General features: G+C 38.3%; 1 protein-coding gene across 7 annotated transcripts in view; it reads left to right on the top strand.

The window, feature by feature from the left end:
* Positions 1-19,496, top strand: part of SANBR (SANT and BTB domain regulator of CSR) — a 101,259-nt gene that overhangs the window by 45,014 nt on the left and 36,749 nt on the right. For 5 of the 7 annotated variants that reach the window (XR_007515522.1, XR_007515523.1, XM_049870363.1 and 2 more), the window contains exons 4-7: positions 3,057-3,243; positions 4,038-4,128; positions 5,857-6,095; positions 10,805-10,863. Coding sequence is in view for 5 of the 7 variants with exons in the window: in XM_049870363.1 (XP_049726320.1) it covers positions 3,057-3,243; positions 4,038-4,128; positions 5,857-6,095; positions 10,805-10,863 (576 nt within the window). In the remaining 2 variants the exon portion in view is untranslated. Of the gene's footprint in view, positions 1-3,056; positions 3,244-4,037; positions 4,129-5,856; positions 6,096-10,804; positions 10,864-19,496 lie in introns of those variants that run through there. The other 2 variants (XM_049870366.1, XM_049870365.1) reach the window with 2 other exon arrangements.

Below are 19,496 nucleotides of genomic sequence, written 5' to 3'. Positions count from 1 at the left end.
ATGGTGAGTGTGTGTGTGTGGTCACTATGAGTTGAAATCAGCAGCAGGTTTATATGAGAAATCAGCTGTTAATCTTACTGAGGATCGCTTGTCTGTGACACGTTGCTTTTCTCTTGCTGCTTTAAGATTTTTTGTCTTTGGTTTTCGACAGTTTGGCTATAATGTTGTGTCTGTTTGGATCTCTTTGAGTGTACCCTGCTTGGAGTTCACTGAACCTTATGAATGTGTATGTTCATGTCTCTCATCAGATTTGGGAGTTTTCATCAGTTATTTCTCCAAAAATTTTTTTCTGCCCATTTTTCTCTTGTCTTCTTCTGGGACTTAACACACTTGGTTCTGTTCCAGAGGACATTCAGGCTCTGTTCATTTTTCTTTATTCTTTTTTCTTTCTGCACCTAAGGCTCAGTTTCGCTTACATTATCTTCAGGTTTGCTGATCTTTTCTTCTGCCTGTTCTAATCTACTCTTGAATCCCTCTAGTGAATTTTTTATTTCAGTTACTGTACTTTAAGCTCTAGAATTTCTGTTTGGTTCCTTTTTACATTTTCAGTCTCTTTATTTATATTTATATTCTCATTTGTTCATGCATCATTTTTCTTATTTAGTTTTTTGTCAATGGTTTCCTCTAGGTCATGAGCATATTTAAGACAGTCGATTCCTCAGGAGAGGTTTTTATCAATTTTTTCACCTGTACATGATCTGTACTTTCGTGTTTCTTTGTATATTTTGCAATTTTTTGTTGACAGCTGGACATTTGGGTATTATAATGTGATAGCTCTGGAAGTCTGATTCACTCACTCCTCAGTGATTGCTGTTTGTTGGTTAATGAAGGCTGCAATTGTCTGTTTAATGACTTTTCCAAACTATTTTTGCTGAGTGTGCATACCAGTTATGTGTGGTAACTGATGTTTCTGTTTCATTATCTCTGTGGTCAGCCAGCAGCCTGACAAATTTCTCTCTCACTCCCTCACAGACACACACACACACACAAGGCACGCTGGCCCATGAAGCTGCTGCAATCGAGAGAAGCCACTGCTGTGAGAGGGACAAAACCAAGGCAGTTGTCTGTGCATCAGGGCTCTTCCAGACCCACCCAACTGTGTAAACTGTGAAACCCCAAATCATTAGGGGAGAAGGCTCCTGCTGCCTGCCCAGGGATCAGCCAGCTGCTCCTGGAATGTGGTAGCCATCCATCCTACTGTACCCAGCTGAGCAGTGGGGGTTGTAGGCAGTTGGTGCATGCAGCTCACCCAAGAAAGATCAGCACCCTCTTCCATCATCAAGCACTGCCCTGCTTTATAAAAGGATCAGGTCAGGTTCTAAAGTTTCAAAATAGTTGACTCCAGTTGCTCTTTCTAGCTCAGTTATTGTTTTCATGAAGGGACCAACTTCTGGAGCTTCCATCTTCACCATATTGAGTGATTTTACCCTTAACACACTCTTCTTTTATGACTGAGAAAACCAGGATCCACAGAGACTACTTGCCCTCAGTTATATAGTAGGTCTTTTTGAAATGATGAGGGAACTTGTTTTTTAGTGTATATTATTATTCCATAATTTTTACATATTTACCTCTGAAGTTTTAAAACAGGGCAAATTTATTATTTTTCCAACTTTTTATTGTGAATGTTTTCAAACATATAGAAAAGTTGAAAGAATAGTCCAACAAACACCTTTACATAGATTCAGCAATTCTAGGTATTTCCTTTATCACTTTATATAGATTTCTTTTTCTGACATTTAAAAATAAGTATTGGACATCATGACACTTTACCTGTGTATGCTATACTGTGTTTTCTTAAATAAGGACATTATTACATAACCACAGTGTCATTATCAAACCAATAAAATTAACAGTAACTCCATCACATCGTCTCATATCCACTGCACATTCAAATTCACCCAATGGGAAGGAATTATTTTTAACTAAAATACAATAAAATGTGAATCAGATTATTTTTAGAGGCATTAATTTTTAAAATAATTTTCCCTTGTTGCTAAAGAAAAACCAAACCTGTTGCCGTCAAATTGATTCCAACTCATAAGGATCCTATAGGATATAGTAGAATTGCCCCATAGGGTTTCCAAGGAGTGGCTGGTGGATTTGAACTGCTGACCTTTTGGTTAGCAACCAAGCTTTTAACTACTGGGCCACCAGGGCATGTCCTTAAAGAGCATGTGCAGAAAACGAGCCAAGATTCAGAATTAAAAATCAACTCTAATCTTACTCTGCCTACTACAATCTCTTGACTCCTTGTGTATATTTTTCCAGATTCGTCTGTATACCTGTATGAATTTTTTAAGTAGATACATAAAATAAATGGACTGTTTTGCTTCTTGCTTTTTCCCCTGGGCATGTTGTAAACGGGGGCAGTGGTGGTTTAGTGGTAGAATTCTCATTTTCCATGTAGAAGACCTAGGTTCAGTTCCCAGCCAGTGTGCCTCATGTGCAGCCGCCACCTGTCTCTCACTGGGGGCTTGTCTGTGGCTATGGTGTTGAACAGGTTTCAGTAGAGCTTCCAGACTAGGGTGGACTAGGGAGAAAGGCCTGGTGATCTGCTTCTGAAAATCAGCCAGCGAAAATCCCGTGGTTCACGTGGTTCCGTTTGCAACGATCATGGGGATGGTGCAGGATCAGGCAGCATTGCATTCTCCTGTGAATGGGGTTGCCATGAGTCGGGACCTGACTGGATGGCAGCTAACAAGAATAACATATTGTGATCACCTTTATGTGTCGACTTCTGCAGCATTCAGTGGCATCATGCCATTCTTTTACCTATGTCATAATTTATTGAACTATAGAATAAAAATCTTTTTCTTGGATTTTTAGGCTTTTGTTTCCAACTTTTGACTACAAATACCACTGTAACAAATATTTGTATTTCTTTAGAGGATAATCTCAGAAGCAGAACTGAGCATCTTTAAGGCTATTGCTACATATCGTCACATTGCTCTCCAGAAAGATTATGTCATGTTATATTCCAAATAAAAGGCAAGAAAATACTTTCTAATTTTTTCTTAAAAAAGAAAACCTCCATTTCTCTCCCTTTTTGACAGTGTGCAAAAAGATTTGATGAACTGAAGAGCAGTGGAAGCTCACCTGTTGACAACCAGTATAATCCTCTGATGGCTGCTGGAGAGAGTCCTGTTGAAACTTTAGCCACATACATCAGATCCTCACTTCTCGACACACACGGGGAACTTCAGGAGGCTGCACCTGGTCAGGATGCAGTCTCCAAAACAGGTAAGGTTTGAAAACAAAATGCAGTCATTTTCTGTATAAGAATCCTGTAGAATGTTATGTAATGCAGTCAACTTTTCTTTATTTAAAGACTAATATAAACGTTAATAGAAAAACCTATTAATATTTTTATCTTCCTGAAGTTTAAAAATGATAATCTGTCTCTTCTGTATTTTTTTTTAAGTGATAATTTATAGATCAAATAGTATTAACTGAAAAATTCCTTATCATAACGAACTTCCCACTCCAGTGTGTTGGCCTGTTTATTTTAGGTATTATTTTTATTACCTCCTATGAGTATTCTTTTACTTTATTTTAAAGGATTTTGACCTATACCTTTTCATTCATTTTTTTCTGAGAGTCTCTTGTTCCTCTCTCATGTAATCTTTTTTACAGCTACCTTTTTTGCAGTCAGCAATAGCTTTAAATGACGCAGTGCAAGGCAGAAGAGATGTGTTTTGCAATTATATTGGAAATAATAAATGATTTTTGAAATTCTCAGAGTATAGTGCGTTACTTTCATCTCAGTAGTAGAATAGTGGTATAAAAATTTGCTTCAGGAAGAAAGAACTATGTGGTTGCCTTTTGAGCATTTGATCACTATTATACACAATTGGTATTTTTTTTACACTTTATAACATTAGTAATTTAATAGCCTTTTTTGACTACTACTTTCTTTAACTAGCTTTGCAAACCATGTATTTACACTTTTACCGCTCAATAAGTAAAAACCTTCTCTGAGCTAGAACCGCTAACACCCTCCCCCCCTCTTTTTTGTGTTTGTCTCTGCATTTAAGGAAGACATAGTATAGCTTCCACAAGGAATTGTTCTTCAGAAAGTGAAAGTTGTGCTACTCATAATGGTGACGAGCCTGAAGAATCTGAAGGGTAGGAGGCTGGTTGTTTCCAGATAAGATTTAATATCAGTATCAACTTTAAATTTTAAAATACATGATTGGTGGTTTTATACATGACTTACCGTAACTGAGGGATTTCGTATCACACAATTGCTGAGACAGTTAGAATCAGCGTAGTTCATATGTTGAACTGTAAACAAGTGCTTGGTACCTAAACGTATGGCTTATTCATTTTGCTACTACAAATGGACTATATTTTTTCATTTTAAAAAATTTACTTTCATATGTGTAAATATTAGAAATGACATCTATTAACATAAAACTTTGAAAAGTAAATGTTAAAACCCAAAGAAAAATCTCTATGCCATTGTTCACCCAACTTTGAATAAAGAAACTGGATGTATAGCTCAGAACTATTTGAATATAACTAATTCTTGAGATATTAATATCTTCCGGTATATTTTTATTATATGCTTTATATACAATAAACTGCACGCACTTTAAGCGTTCACTCTGATCGGTTTTGACAAATGTACACACTGTGTAACCATCACCCAAACGAGATACAGAACATTTTCATTATACCTGACAGTTCCTTTGTGCACCTTGAGTTTGGATAGAATTTTTTATAACAACTTTGTTAAGATATAACTCGCATAACTATAAAATTTATACTTAAAGTGTACAGTTCAGTAGCTTTTGGTTTATTCACATAGATTTTTAACTGAAGGGTTTGTCAGATAATTTTTTTTTCTGGAATTATCTAGTATTTCCAAAAGCCCACAGAAACTTTATTTTACCAGCTATTACCTCTTTATATTTTAGCCATAATTTCTTTAAAAGAAAGCAAAGTTATATAAATCTGTTTCTGTGAAAAGTTACAGAAATTCCTTTGACTTTGATGGGGCGTTGATTATAACCCTTTTTCTGGTAGCCCGGTTTTGTTTCAGATGTAAAATCTTTGTATCAGTCAGTGAGGTTCCGTTCAGCACACACTGTACCTCTTCCTGTTTATTCCCTTCCTTTCGTGGTGACATGAGGGCAGATGTGCATCCCACTCATGTTTCTTTTCGAGGTGATACAGTTTTCAAAGGAAAGTAAATTCAAGGAATATATAATTGTTGCAGCGATCTTTCTAATGCATCATCTAAACTTATTTGTGAATGATTTTTAAAATATGTACATGAACATTCTATAGTCTTAATAATTTTCTAACCACATTTACTAATTTATATTTAATGAATGTATAGAAGCAAACTTTCTTGCTGTTAAAAATAAGTAAGTGGTCAATGCTAATTTTTTTATTCTTTAATGAGTAATTTTAGCTGCCTTTCCTTTTTTTAAATAGTAAGAAAATTTTACAATTAGACCTTTGTCTCCATCCCACATTCATAACCATGGAAAGGTGCTGTTTTGTGTTCCTCACAAGAATTAGAATACATTACTTAATTTTTCTTTGTGAATTAATAATCTCTTTATAAACTTAGTTAATTTATAACTTGAAAAAATAAATTTTAAACCATGTAAATTATTAGTCCTTTAGTAAAAATGTTTTGTTTTATTAAGTCAGTAGCTTATTAAAATAAATCTAAAATATGATTAGATTAACAAGACACTTGAAAAACTCAGAATGTCAAAATTCTGTACAACTAATTTATAGTCAAAAACTTCTTGTTCTCCTTCCTCCAAAAAATGTCATTATTCCTGGCTCCTCTTCTAAGACTAATAATTTCATTTCTGTATAACATTTTTTATGAAGGCCAAATATGGTGATCCATGTATGTGATGAAGCAAAAAACTTGAAAGAAGATTTTATTTGCCCACGAGATCTTTTGATATCAGAAATGAAGTACTTTGCTGAATATTTATCTGTGGATGTCCAGCGCTGGGAAGAGGTGGACATTTCAGTTCACTGTGACGTTCACATCTTCAACTGGTTGATAAAATATGTTAAAAGGAACACTAAGGAGAATAAAGATTGTGAGATGCCCTCTTTAGGTAAAAAGACAATCTATTGCTTGTTTTGTAGTGAAATTTTTGTGTCACCTAGTAGTTCCTTCAAGCCAAAAATGAAATGTGGGAAATTGTTTGAACATGAATGTTTATGCTCAGATTACTAATAGCCTTTTAGGAGGCTGATACCTCATCCTTTTTTTTGTATTATGGTGAATTTATGGCAAATGGACAGGTCTTTAGGTCAGCAGTTCTCAAAGTGTGGTACATGGACCCTTGGGATCCTAGAGACCCTTTTAGAGGGTCCACAAGGTCAAAATACTGTCATTATTATTGTCAGGATAATAATAAGATGTTATTTGTCTTTTTTCACTGTGTTGACTTTTTCTCAGATGTTGCAAAAGCGATAGAGGATAAAACAGCTGGGGCTTTAGAATGATTCACACTGCACTAGTAGCGTTTGTGTTCTTCAATACCACGCACTCATAGTTAAAAAGGGAAAAAAGAAAGAAGCTAAGTTTCTTTGATGAAGCAGTGGAAATTCCTCATGTTATTAAACCTTGGTCCTGTGTATGTACCTTTAGTATTCTGTGTGATGAGATGGGAAGCGTACTTCTGCACACCACAGTATGATGGTCGTCTTGAGGAAAAGCGCTTGTGCAATGGGTTGAATTGCAGCTAAATTGGCTACTTTTTAAAAAAAAAGAAAATCATTTTTACTTGAAGGAAAGGCTGGCAGAGAGGCTATGGTTATTCAAAGTATGGCAGACTTTTCTGGAAAATGGTCAAAGTGAGTTGGTCATTTTAAGGAAAACAGCTGACAGTATTTGTTGTCGATAAAATTCAAGCTTGCAAGTGAGAATTAGAGTTTCGAAAAGTTTGTACATGCTTTCATGAACTTCTCAATACTTATAGACTTTTTATGTTTTTATTTTTTATTATGCTTTAAGTGAAAGTTTACAGTTCAAATTAGTTTCTCATACAAAAATTGATACACACATTGTTAGGTGACCCTAGTTGCTCTCCCTACAATGTGACAGCACATTCCTTTCCACCCCGTATTTCCCATGTCCATTCAACCAGCTCCCATCCCTTTCTGCCTTCTCATGTCACCTCCAGACAGGAGCTGCCCATTTAGTCTTACATATCTACTTGAGCTAAGAAGCACACTCTTCACGAGTATCATTTTATGTCTTATAGTCCAGTCTAATCTTTGTCTGAAGAGTTGGCTTCGGGAATGGTTTTAGTTTTGGTTGATTGATTTTCTAACGTTGAACCATCCTTGTATACCTGGTATGAATACCACTTGGTCATAATTTTTTTGATACTGTTGAATTCTATTGTCTAGAATTTTGTTTAAAATTTTTGCATGTATATTCGTGAGGGATATTGGTCTGTAATTTTCTTTTTTTATGGTGTCTTGCCTGACTTTGGTATCAGTGCTATACAGGCTTCAGAAAATGAATTTGGGAATATTCCTTCCTTTTCTGTGCTCTGAAATAGTTTGAGTAATATTGGTGTGAGCTCTTCTCTGAATGTATGATAAAAGCCTCCAGTGAAGCCACTGAGCCAGGGCTCTTTTTTTTGGTTGTTTTAGTACTTCTTCAGTCGGGGTTTGGTTTTTTGGGGGTTTCAGTCTTTCCTTTTCTTATGGGTCTCTTCAGTTTTTTCTACCTCAGTTTGTGTTAGTTTAGGTACATAGTGTGTTTCTAGAAGTTTGTCCATTTCCTCTATGTTTTTAAATTTGTTGGATTACAGTTTTTCATCGTATTCTGTTATGATCCTTTTAATTTCAGTTGGTTCTTTTGTAATGTCACTCATCTCATTTCTTATTTGGTTTATTTGCTTCTTCTGCTTTTCTTCTGTCAGTTTGGACAGTGGTTTGTCAATTTTATTGATCTTTTCAAAGAACCAACCTCTGGTCTTGTTGATTCTTTGTATTGTTTTTCTGTTCTTTGTTCCGTTTACTTCTGCTCTAATCTTTTTTATTTCCTTTCTTCTGGTGACTGTGGGCTTCTTTTACCTCTCTCTTTCTATTTGTTCACGTTTTAGGGTTAATGTTTTGATTTTAGCCCTTTCTTCTTTTTTAGTGTGCGTGTTTATTGGCATACATTGACTTCTGAGGACCACTTTTGCTGTGTCCCACAGGTTTTGGTATGTTGTGTTTGCATTCTTGTTTGATTCCAGGAATTTTTTTTCTTTCATCTTTGAGGTCTTCTATTACCCAGTGGTTTTCAAGCAAGGTATTATTCAGTTTCCATGTATTTGATTTTTTTTCCTTGCTCCTCCTGTTGTTGATTTCTACTTTTATACTGTTGTGATCAGAGAAAATGCTTTGTGTTACTTCAGTATTTTGGATTTTATTGACACTTGCTTTGCAACCTAAAATGTGGTTTCTTCTGGAGAATGACCTGTGTACATTGGAAAAGAATGTATACTTTGCTGCTGTTGGGTGAAGTGTTCTGTAGTTGTCTATGAGGTCGAGTTGGTTGATTGTGACATTTAAATCTTCTTTATCTTTGTTAAGATTTTTTCTAGTTGTGTCCTTCACCAAAAGAGGTGTGTTGAATTCTCCTGCAATTATTGTGGAACTGTCTATTTCTCTTTTCAGTGCTGTTAGAGTTTGTTTCATGTATTTTGGAGCCCTGTCATTGGGTGTTTATTATGGTTATGTCTTCTTGATGGATTGGCCCTTTAATCGTTATATAATGTCCTTCTTTATCTTTTATGGTAGATTTTGCCTTAAAGTCTGTTTTATCAGAGACTAATATTGCCACTCCTGCTCTTTTTTATTGTTTGCTTGATATGTTTTTTTCCATCCTTTGAGTTTTAGTTTATTTATGTCTTCGTGTCTAAGGTGTGTCTCTTGTAGCCAGCATATTGATGGGTTGCTTTTTTCTTTTTTTTTAATCCATTTTGCCACTCTGTCTCTCTACTGGTACATTTAAGCCATTTATGTTCAGTGTGTTTATCGATAGGTTTGACTTCACTCATGTGTTTTGTTGTGCTCGTGGTGTTGATGGTTTCTTTGTTTTGCTTCATTTTCTGTGCTGAGTTCTTTTTGTCTGGATTTTCTTTTCATTTCTTTTATTGTTGCTTTTATGTTTACTGAGTCTTTATGGTTTTCTCCTTTTTTATTTTGATGGGTAGATTTCTTAACTTTCTTTGTGGTTACCTGAAATTTACCTTTGTCTTCCTAAGCTTAAAGCAGTCTTTTATTTCTTAGTACCACCTTGATTTCCTTTCCATGTGAAAGTTCTGTAGCTACACCATTCGTTTATTTTTGTCCTGACAGTGTCTTCGTATACAAATTGATGTCCCTGGTTCCCTGTTTTCATCTTTTAGCTTTGTTTTATTTTTGACAACTCTTTATCTGGATTGGTGTCTGGCTGATACTGTCCTTTGTCCTAATCTCCAGGTGGTGTCCAATGTTGGCGGTTCCCTGTCTGAAGGACTCCCTTTAATGTTCCTTGTCAGCTTGGTCCTGTTTTTACAAATTTCTTTAATTTCTGTTATCTAGAAATGTCCTAATTTTGCCATCATATCTGCGAGTTTTTCTGGATATATAATTTTTGCTTGGCAGTTTTTTTTCTTCCAAGGTTTTATGTATGTCATCCCACTGCCTTCTTTCCTCCATGGTTTCTGCCAAGTAATCAGAGTTTAGTTTTATTGCCTCCACTTTGTAGGAAATTTTTCATTTTTCCCAAGCTGTTCTCGGGATTCTTTCTTTGTCTTTGGTTTTGGCAACTTTGATTATATGTCCCCGGGTGCATATATGCCACAAGTCTGCAGGCCCCAGCTCGGGTGGCTGGGCTTTGGAGCAGGTGTTGCTGGTCTGTGGGCCCCCAGCATGGGTGGGTAGGCAAAACGGGGGGGTGCCGCCCATCACAGGCTCCCAGTGCAGGTGGCTGAGTGGAGAAGCAGACACCACCAAATTACAAGCCCCTGGCATGGTTGGGTGGACACAAGGAGGCACCACCGTTCCACAGGCCCTGGTGTGGGTGACTAGGCAGAGAAGCAGGTGCCACCAGTCCATGGGCCCCCAGCTTGGGGTGGGGTGGTGGTGGATTCCACAAGACCGCAACCATGTGCAGTGGGATGGATGAGGGGTGGGCAGGGCACTGCAGGTTTGTGGGCCTCTGGCATGGGGGGCTGAGAGGGCACAGTGGATGAAGTGAGTGCACTTAACTTTTGTAGCCAGGGAGTACTCCTGCCTGCTCTGGACGTGGGTGCAGAGTCACTCCTGCTTGGCTTCACTAGGTGATGGGGGCTTCGACTGGGAACTCTGCTTGCTTAGTCTCAATATGGCCACACTGTGCAGGTTTGGCTGGCGGGGCGCCAGTGATTTGTACTTCTCTGTGTCCACTGTTTTTGTACAATCTATCCTTCCACTTGGCACTCAGTCCAATTCTTCAGCCTTGCCTTTGATCCTCAGGGTTGCAAAGTTGTCATCTATATCTGATTCACTTGTTTTCTGGGGTCTTTGTTGTAAAACAGACGTTATGAGGCGTCTGACTATGCCACCATCTTGGACCACCTCCTTTACTGACTATTTTCCCTACATTGTAGGCTTCACAATGAATTTTGTTTCTTTCATGTATCTCAGCCATATGTTGTAGTAAGGTTATATTAAATTGCTTTTATTAGAGTAACATCTGCATTACACCTTCTCTTTTAAGGTGAGAAGGAGGCTCTTCTGAGGAGACTGAGCTACAAATCAAGAGGAAAAATTAATTTTTTTTTTCTTTTTGTAGAGCCAGGAAACGTCATTTCTATTCTTATTTCTTCGGAGTTTTTGAAAATGGATTCACTGGTAGGTATTAATAGACAAGCCAAGCTCTTTTACTCACCTGTGCTTGATTTAACAGGTATGCTTTGATATTCCCTTCAGGTGTCTAGAAAATTCTAAGACATCTTACTAAAATACTTGTTAATTGAAGAGTGTGATTCTGTTAGAATAAACAGGTCACGTTTGAAGGTACTTTGTTCTGTAAGGGAGGGATTAAGGCCACTGCTCATATTATGTGTGTTATGCCTATAAAGCAAGCAACTTAGCCTCAAGGAGCAGCACATTGTCGTAGTAGATGAAACTAAACAGAATTAACTTAACCCCCGAAGTTTTACTCGAGAACCAAATTAAGTGAAAATTGTAATTGGAATATATTCATTTCACTATTTCATTTCTTTAAGTCTGTTTTGCTTACGTGTGTCTTTCATTTATAGTTGAGGGAATGAAGTTTATTTGATTATTTGGGCTTTTAATAGTTCCCTGTATTCTTTGTACTCCTTAGCCTTCCACATTCAGTCAGCTGGTATTAATTGCCTCAGGAAAGGGTTACAGGAAAAAAAAAAAAAAACAGAAATTAAGAGTCCTTAACTTTTGAGTTTTGAAGTCTAAGCCCCAAGGGATAATTTTTATGCCAGAAACAAAAATTTTGGAAAAATACATAATTAGCCAGTGCTGATTTTCCCCCAGAAAACCTGGTGGCATAGTGATTTAGAGCTATGGGTGCTAAGCAAAAGGTCGGCAGTTCGAATCCATCAGGCTTCTTGGAAACCTTATGGAGCAGTTCTCCTCTGTCCTGTAAGGTCACTATGAGTCAGAATCTACTCGACAGCAACGTTTTTTTTGTTTTGGTTTGTTTTGTTTTGTTTTTAATTTTTCCCCCAAAGCCCACGTCCTCCTTAAAAAGTAAATAAATAAAGGAGGCGGAGCCAAGATGGCGGACTAGGCAGACGCTACCTTGGATCCCTCTTACAACAAAGACACGGAAAAACAAGTGAATCGATCACATACATAACAATCTACGAACCCTGAACAACAAACACAGATTTAGAGACGGAAAACGAACTAATACGGGGAAGCAGCGATTGTTTCCAGAGCCTGGAGCCAGCGTACCAGTCAGGTACGGCACAAGCACAGAGAGCTGCTCCACCCCTCTGAACTAACCCCGGGAGGGGGACCAGCCGGTTCAACGGGAGGCGTGGGACGCAGCCGGTAGGAGAAGTCCCCGGGAGGCAGTGACTGGTCTTGGAGCAGAAAGAGCAGCGTCCGAGCCGGGGAACCGTCCCGCAGGGATTTGGACTGGACGCAGGTACAGCATAAACACAGAGAGTTGCTCCACCCCCCTGAACTAACCCCGGGAAGGGGACCAGCCGGGTCGCGCGGGCGGCGTGGGACACAGCCGGTAGGAGAAGTCCCCGGGAGGCAGCGACTGGTATTGGAGCGGGGAGAACAGCATCCCAGCCGGGACACTCGGTTACGGCACAAGCACGGGGAGCTACTCCACCCATCTGAACTAACCCCGGGAGGAGGCCCAACTGGTTCTCGGGGGCGGCACGGCCACGCCGCTGGAGGGATGAGAATTCCCCGGGAGGCAGCAACGATTTTGGAGTCGAGAGTGCACCGTCCCAGTAGGGGAGCCTTGACGCTGGGCGTGGGGCTGGAAGCGGAGGATCTGACCGTGACTCCAGCGGGCCAGACCCCCCGGGGGCAATCTCCACACAGCCAGCACACATAGGCGACGCGCCCGCGGGAATCTCAGATATAATAGTCATTCCAAGCAAGACAAGCAACTCTGGCTATATTCTGAGGTGCTACTCTCCTATCTCTCTGTTCCCTCCCCCACCCTCCCCAGGCGGCTTCATTAACATCTGAATAGCCTGAGCCAGAGGGAGAACTCTGATAGGGATCTGACTGCATTTTTTTTTTAGCGGATTTTCTGGAAAAACTAGTTTCCCAGTGATGGCTCGGAGACAACAATCTATATCAAGCCACTTAAAGAAGCAGACCATGACAGCTTCTCCAACACCCCAAACAAAAGAATCAAAATCTTTCCCAAATGAAGATACAATCTTGGAATTATCAGATACAGAATATAAAAAACTAATTTACAGAATGCTTAATGATATCACAAATGAAATTAGGATAACTGCAGAAAAAGCCAAGGAACACACTGATAAAACTGTTGAAGAACTCAAAAAGATTATTCAAGAACATACTGGAAAAATTAATAAGTTGCAACAATCCATAGAGAGACAACATGTAGAAATCCAAAAGATTAACAATAAAATAACAGAATTAGACAACGCACTAGGAAGTCAGAGGAGCAGACTCGAGCAATTAGAATGCAGACTGGGACATCTGGAGGACCAGGGAATCAACACCAACATAGCTGAAAAAAAATCAGATAAAAGATTTAAAAAAAATGAAGAAACCCTAAGAATTATGTGGGACTCTATCAAGAAGGATAACCTGCGGGTGATTGGAGTCCCAGAACAGGGAAGGGGGACAGAAAACACAGAGAAAATAGTTAAAGAACTCCTGACAGAAAACTTCCCTGACATCATGAAAGACGAAAGGATATCTATCCAAGATGCTCATCGAACCCCATTTAAGATTGATCCAAAAAGAAAAACACCAAGACATATTATCATCAAACTCACCAAAACCAAAGATAAACAGAAAATTTTAAAAGCAGCCAGGGAGAAAAGAAAGGTTTCCTTCAAGGGAGAATCAATAAGAATATGTTCTGACTACTCAGCAGAAACCATGCAGGCAAGAAGGGAATGGGACGACATATACAGAACACTGAAGGAGAAAAACTGCCAGCCAAGGATCATATATCCAGCAAAACTCTCTCTGAAATATGAAGGCGAAATTAAGATATTTACAGACAAACACAAGTTTAGAGAATTTGCAAAAACCAAACCAAAGCTACAAGAAATACTAAAGGATATTGTTCGGTCAGAGAACCAATAATATCAGATATCAGCACAACACAAGGTCACAAAACAGAACGTCCTGATATCAACTCAAATAGGGAAATCACAAAAACAAACAAATTAAGATTAATTAAGAAAAAAAAATACACATAACAGGGAATCATGGAAGTCAATAGGTAAAAGATCACAATAATCAAAAAGAGGGACTAAATACAGGAGGCAATGAACTGCCATATGGAGAGTGATACAAGGCGATATAGAACAATACAAGTTAGGTTTTTACTTAGAAAAATAGGGGTAAATAATAAGGTAACCACAAAAAGGTATAACAACTCTATAACTCAAGATAAAAACCAAGAAAAACGTTAACGACTCAACTAACATAAAGTCAAGCACTATGAAAATGAGGATCTCACAATTTACTAAGAAAAACGCCTCAGCACAAAAAAGTATGTGGAAAAATGAAATTGTCAACAACACACATAAAAAGGCATCAAAATGACAGCACTAAAAACTTCTGTATAATTACCCTGAATGTAAATGGACTAAATGCACCAATAAAGAGACAGAGAGTCACAGACTGGATAAAGAAACACGATCCATCTATATGCTGCCTACAAGAGACACACCTTAGACTTAGAGACACAAACAAACTAAAACTCAAAGGATGGAAAAAAGTATATCAAGCAAACAATAAGCAAAAAAGAAGAGGAGTAGCAATATTAATTTCTGACAAAATAGACCTTAGACTTAAATCCACCACAAAGGATAAAGAAGGACACTATATAATGATAAAAGGGACAATTGATCAGGAAGACATAACCATATTAAATATTTATGCACCCAATGACAGGGCTGCAAGATACATAAATCAAATTTTAACAGAATTGAAAAGCGAGATAGATACCTCCACAATTATAGTAGGAGACTTCAACACACCACTTTCGGAGAAGGACAGGACATCCAGTAAGAAGCTCAACAGAGACACAGAAGATCTAATTACAACAATCAACCAACTTGACCTCATTGACTTATACAGAACTCTCCACCCAACTACTGCAAAATATACTTTTTTTTTCTAGTGCACATGGAACATTCTCTAGAATAGACCACATATTAGGTCATAAAACAAACCTTTGCAGAGTCCAAAACATCAAAATATTACAAGGCATCTTCTCAGACCACAAGGCAATAAAACTAGAGATCAATAACAGAAAAACTAGGGAAAAGAAATCAAATACTTGGAAAATGAACAATACCCTCCTGAAAAAAGACTGGGTTATAGAAGACATCAAGGAGGGAATAAGGAAATTCATAGAAAGCAACGAGAATGAAAATACTTCCTATCAAAACCTCTGGGACACAGCAAAAGCAGTGCTCAGAGGCCAATTTATATCATTAAATGCACACATACAAAAAGAAGAAAGAGCCAAAATCAGAGAACTGTCCCTACAACTTGAACAAATAGAAAGTGAGCAACAAAAGAATCCATCAGGCACCAGAAGAAAACAAATAATAAAAATTAGAGCTGAACTAAATGAATTAGAGAACAGAAAAACAATTGAAAGAATTAACAAAGCCAAAAGCTGGTTCTTTGAAAAAATTAACAAAATTGATAAACCATTGGCTGGACTGACTAAAGAAATACAGGAAAGGAAACAAATAACCCGAATAAGAAATGAGAAGGACCACATCGCAACAGAACCAAATGAAATTAAAAGAATCATTTCAGATTATTATGAAAAATTGTATTCTAACAAATTTGAAAACCTAGAAGAAATGGATGAATTCCTGGAAAAACACTACCTACCTAAACTAACACATTCAGAAGTAGAACAACTAAATAGACCCATAACAAAAAAAGAGATTGAAACGGTAATCAAAAAACTCCCAACAAAAAAAAGCCCTGGCCCGGACGGCTTCAGTGCAGAGTTCTACCAAACTTTCAGAGAAGAGTTAACACCACTACTACTGAAGGTATTTCAAAGCATAGAAAAGGACGGAATACTACCCAACTCATTCTATGAAGCCACCATCTCCCTGATACCAAAACCAGGTAAAGACATTACAAAAAAAGAAAATTATAGACCTATATCCCTCATGAACATTGATGCAAAAATCCTCAACAAAATTCTAGCCAATAGAATCCAACAACACATCAAAAAAATAATTCACCATGATCAAGTGGGCTTTATACCAGGTATGCAAGGCTGGTTTAATATCAGAAAAACCATTAATGTAATCCATCACGTAAATAAAACAAAAGACAAAAACCACATGATCTTATCAGTTGATGCAGAAAAGGCATTTGACAAAGTCCAACACCCATTCATGATAAAAACTCTTACCAAAATAGGAATTGAAGGAAAATTCCTCAACATAATAAAGGGCATCTATGCAAAGCCAACAGCCAGTATCACTCTAAATGGAGAGAACCTGAAAGCATTTCCCTTGAGAACGGGAACCAGACAAGGATGCCCTTTATCACCGCTCTTATTCAACATCGTGTTGGAAGTCTTAGCCAGGGCAATTAGGCTAGACAAAGAAATAAAAGGTATCCGGATTGGCAAGGAAGAAGTAAAGTTATCACTATTTGCAGATGACATGATTATATACACAGAAAACCCTAAGGAATCCTCCAGAAAACTACTGAAACTAATAGAAGAGTTTGGCAGAGTCTCAGGTTATAAAATAAACATACAAAAATCACTTGGATTCCTCTACATCAACAAAAAGAACACCGAAGAGGAAATAACCAAATCAATACCATTCACAGTAGCCCCCAAGAAGATAAGATACTTAGGAATAAATCTTACCAAGGATGTAAAAGACCTATACAAAGAAAACTACAAAGCTCTACTACAAGAAATTCAAAAGGACATACTTAAGTGGAAAAACATACCCTGCTCATGGATAGGAAGACTTAACATAGTAAAAATGTCTATTCTACCAAAAGCCATCTATACATTTAACGCACTTCCGATCCAAATTCCAATGTCATATTTTAAGGGGATAGAGAAACAAATCACCAATTTCATATGGAAGGGAAAGAAGCCCCGGATAAGCAAAGCACTACTGAAAAAGAAGAAGAAAGTGGGAGGCCTCACCTTACCCGACTTCAGAACCTATTATACAGCCACAGTAGTCAAAACAGCCTGGTATTGGTACAACAACAGACACATAGACCAATGGAACAGAATTGAGAACCCAGACATAGATCCATCCACGTATGAGCAGCTGATATTTGACAAAGGACCAGTGTCAATTAACTGGGGAAAAGATAGCCTTTTTAACAAATGGTGCTGGCATAACTGGATATCCATTTGCAAAAAAATGAAACAGGACCCATACCTCACACCATGCACAAAAACTAACTCCAAGTGGATCAAAGACCTAAACATAAAGACTAAAACGATAAAGATCATGGAAGAAAAAATTGGGACAACCCTAGGAGCCCTAATACAAGGTATAAACAGAATACAAAACATTACCAAAAATGATGAAGGGAAACCCGATAACTGGGAGCTCCTAAAAATCAAACACCTATGCTCATCTAAAGACTTCTCCAAAAGAGTAAAAAGACCACCTACAGACTGGGAAAGAATTTTCAGCTTTGACATCTCCGACCAGCGCCTGATCTCTAAAATCTACATGATTCTGTCAAAACTCAACCACAAAAAGACAAACAACCCAATCAAGAAGTGGGCAAAGGATATGAGCACACATTTCACTAAAGAAGATATTCAGGCAGCCAACAGATACATGAGAAAATGCTCTCCATCATTAGCCATTAGAGAAATGCAAATTAAAACTACGATGAGATTCCATCTCACACCAGCAAGGCTGGCCTTAATCCAAAAAACACAAAATAATAAATGTTGGAGAGGCTGCGGAGAGATTGGAACTCTCATGCACTGCTGGTGGGAATGTAAAATGGTACAACCACTTTGGAAATCTATCTGGTGTTATCTTAAACAGTTAGAAATAGAACTACCATACAACCCAGAAATCCCACTCCTAGGAATAGACCCTAGAGATACAAGAGCCTTCATACAAACAGATATATGCACACCCATGTTTATTGCAGCTCTGTTTACAATAGCAAAAAGTTGGAAGCAACCAAGGTGTCCATCAACGGATGAATGGGTAAATAAATTGTGGTATATTCACACAATGGAATACTATGCATCGATAAAGAACAGTGACGAATCTGTGAAACATTTCATAACATGGAGGAACCTGGAAGGCATTATGCTGAGCGAAATTAGTCAGAGGCAAAAGGACAAATATTGTATAAGACCACTATTATAAGATCTTGAGAAATAGTAAACCTGAGAAGAACACATACTTTTGTGGTTACGAGGGGGGGAGGGAGGGAGGGTGGGAGAGGGTTTTTTATTGATTAATCAGTAGATAAGAACTGCTTTAGGTGAAGGGAAAGACAACACTCAATACATGGAAGGTCAGCTCAATTGGACTGGATCAAAAGCAAAGAAGTTTCCGGGATAAAATGAATGCTTCAAAGGTCAGCGGAGCAAGCGCGGGGGTCTGGGGAACATGGTTTGCGGGGACTTCTAAGTCAATTGGCAAAATAATTCTATTATGAAATCATTCTGCATCCCACTTTGAAATATGGCGTCTGGGGTCTTAAATGCTAACAAGCAGACATCTAAGATGCAGCAATTGGTCTCAACCCACCTGGAGCAAAGGAAAATGAAGAACACCAAGGCCACATGACAACTAAGAGTCCAAGAGACAGAAAGGGCCACATGAACCAGAGACCTACATCATCCTGAGACCAGAAGAACTAGTTGGTGCCCGGCCACAATCGATGACTGCCCTGACAGGGAGCACAGCAGAGGACCCCTGAGGGAGCAGGAGATCAGTGGGATGCAGACCCCAAATTCTCATAAAAAGACCAAACTTAATGGTCTGACTGAGACTGGAGGAATCCCGGCGGCCATGCTCCCCAGACCTTCTGTTGACACAGGACAGGAACCATCCATCAGACATGAAAGGGACTGGTCAGCGGGTGGGAGAGAGACGCTGATGAAGAGTGAGCTAATTATATCAGGTGGACACTTGAGATTGTGTTGGCAACTCTTGTCTGGAGGGGGGATGGGAGGATAGAGAGAGAGGGAAGCCGGCAAAATTGTCAAGAAAGGAGAGACTGAAAGGGCTGACTCAAGAGGGGGAGAGCAAGTGGGAGTAGGGAGAGAGATGTATGTAAACTTATATGTGACAGACTGATTGGATTTGTAAACGTTCACTTGAAGCTTAATAAAAGTTATTTAAAAAAAAAAAAAGTAAATAAATATACCTCAGGTTGGAGAGAAGGGAAGAAGGTCAGATGGGAACCCAACACAACTGAGGAAGTCCTGAATTGGCTGAGATTTTATTTCTGCCACCCAGAGAAATGGAGGCTTAAAGTTGTTACTTAGTTGTAGGCAGTGACATATCCTGTAACTTGAGTTTGTGAACTAAGATTTATACTTGTCACATCCATGAAGGGGGATCATTACTCAGTGTTTGAAATATTCCAAAAAGGTGAAAATTATTTTTCCTGGTATGTGCATGTATGTTTATAAACTTGACCTGCTGGGCCACTTTTGACCAGCATGTGTTAACTCAGATAGGCAAAACCTGGTCAGTGCCTAACAATACATGGGCTAGGCTTTTAATGACTTTTTGTCTTTGAAAAGTATTGATGAAACTTCATGC

This window comes from Elephas maximus, chromosome 26 (genome assembly GCF_024166365.1).
Source record: "Elephas maximus indicus isolate mEleMax1 chromosome 26, mEleMax1 primary haplotype, whole genome shotgun sequence".
Classification (NCBI taxonomy): Eukaryota; Metazoa; Chordata; class Mammalia; order Proboscidea; family Elephantidae; genus Elephas; species Elephas maximus.
Note: the sequence above shows the minus strand (reverse complement) of the source record. Positions and strands in the feature narration are given on the sequence as shown.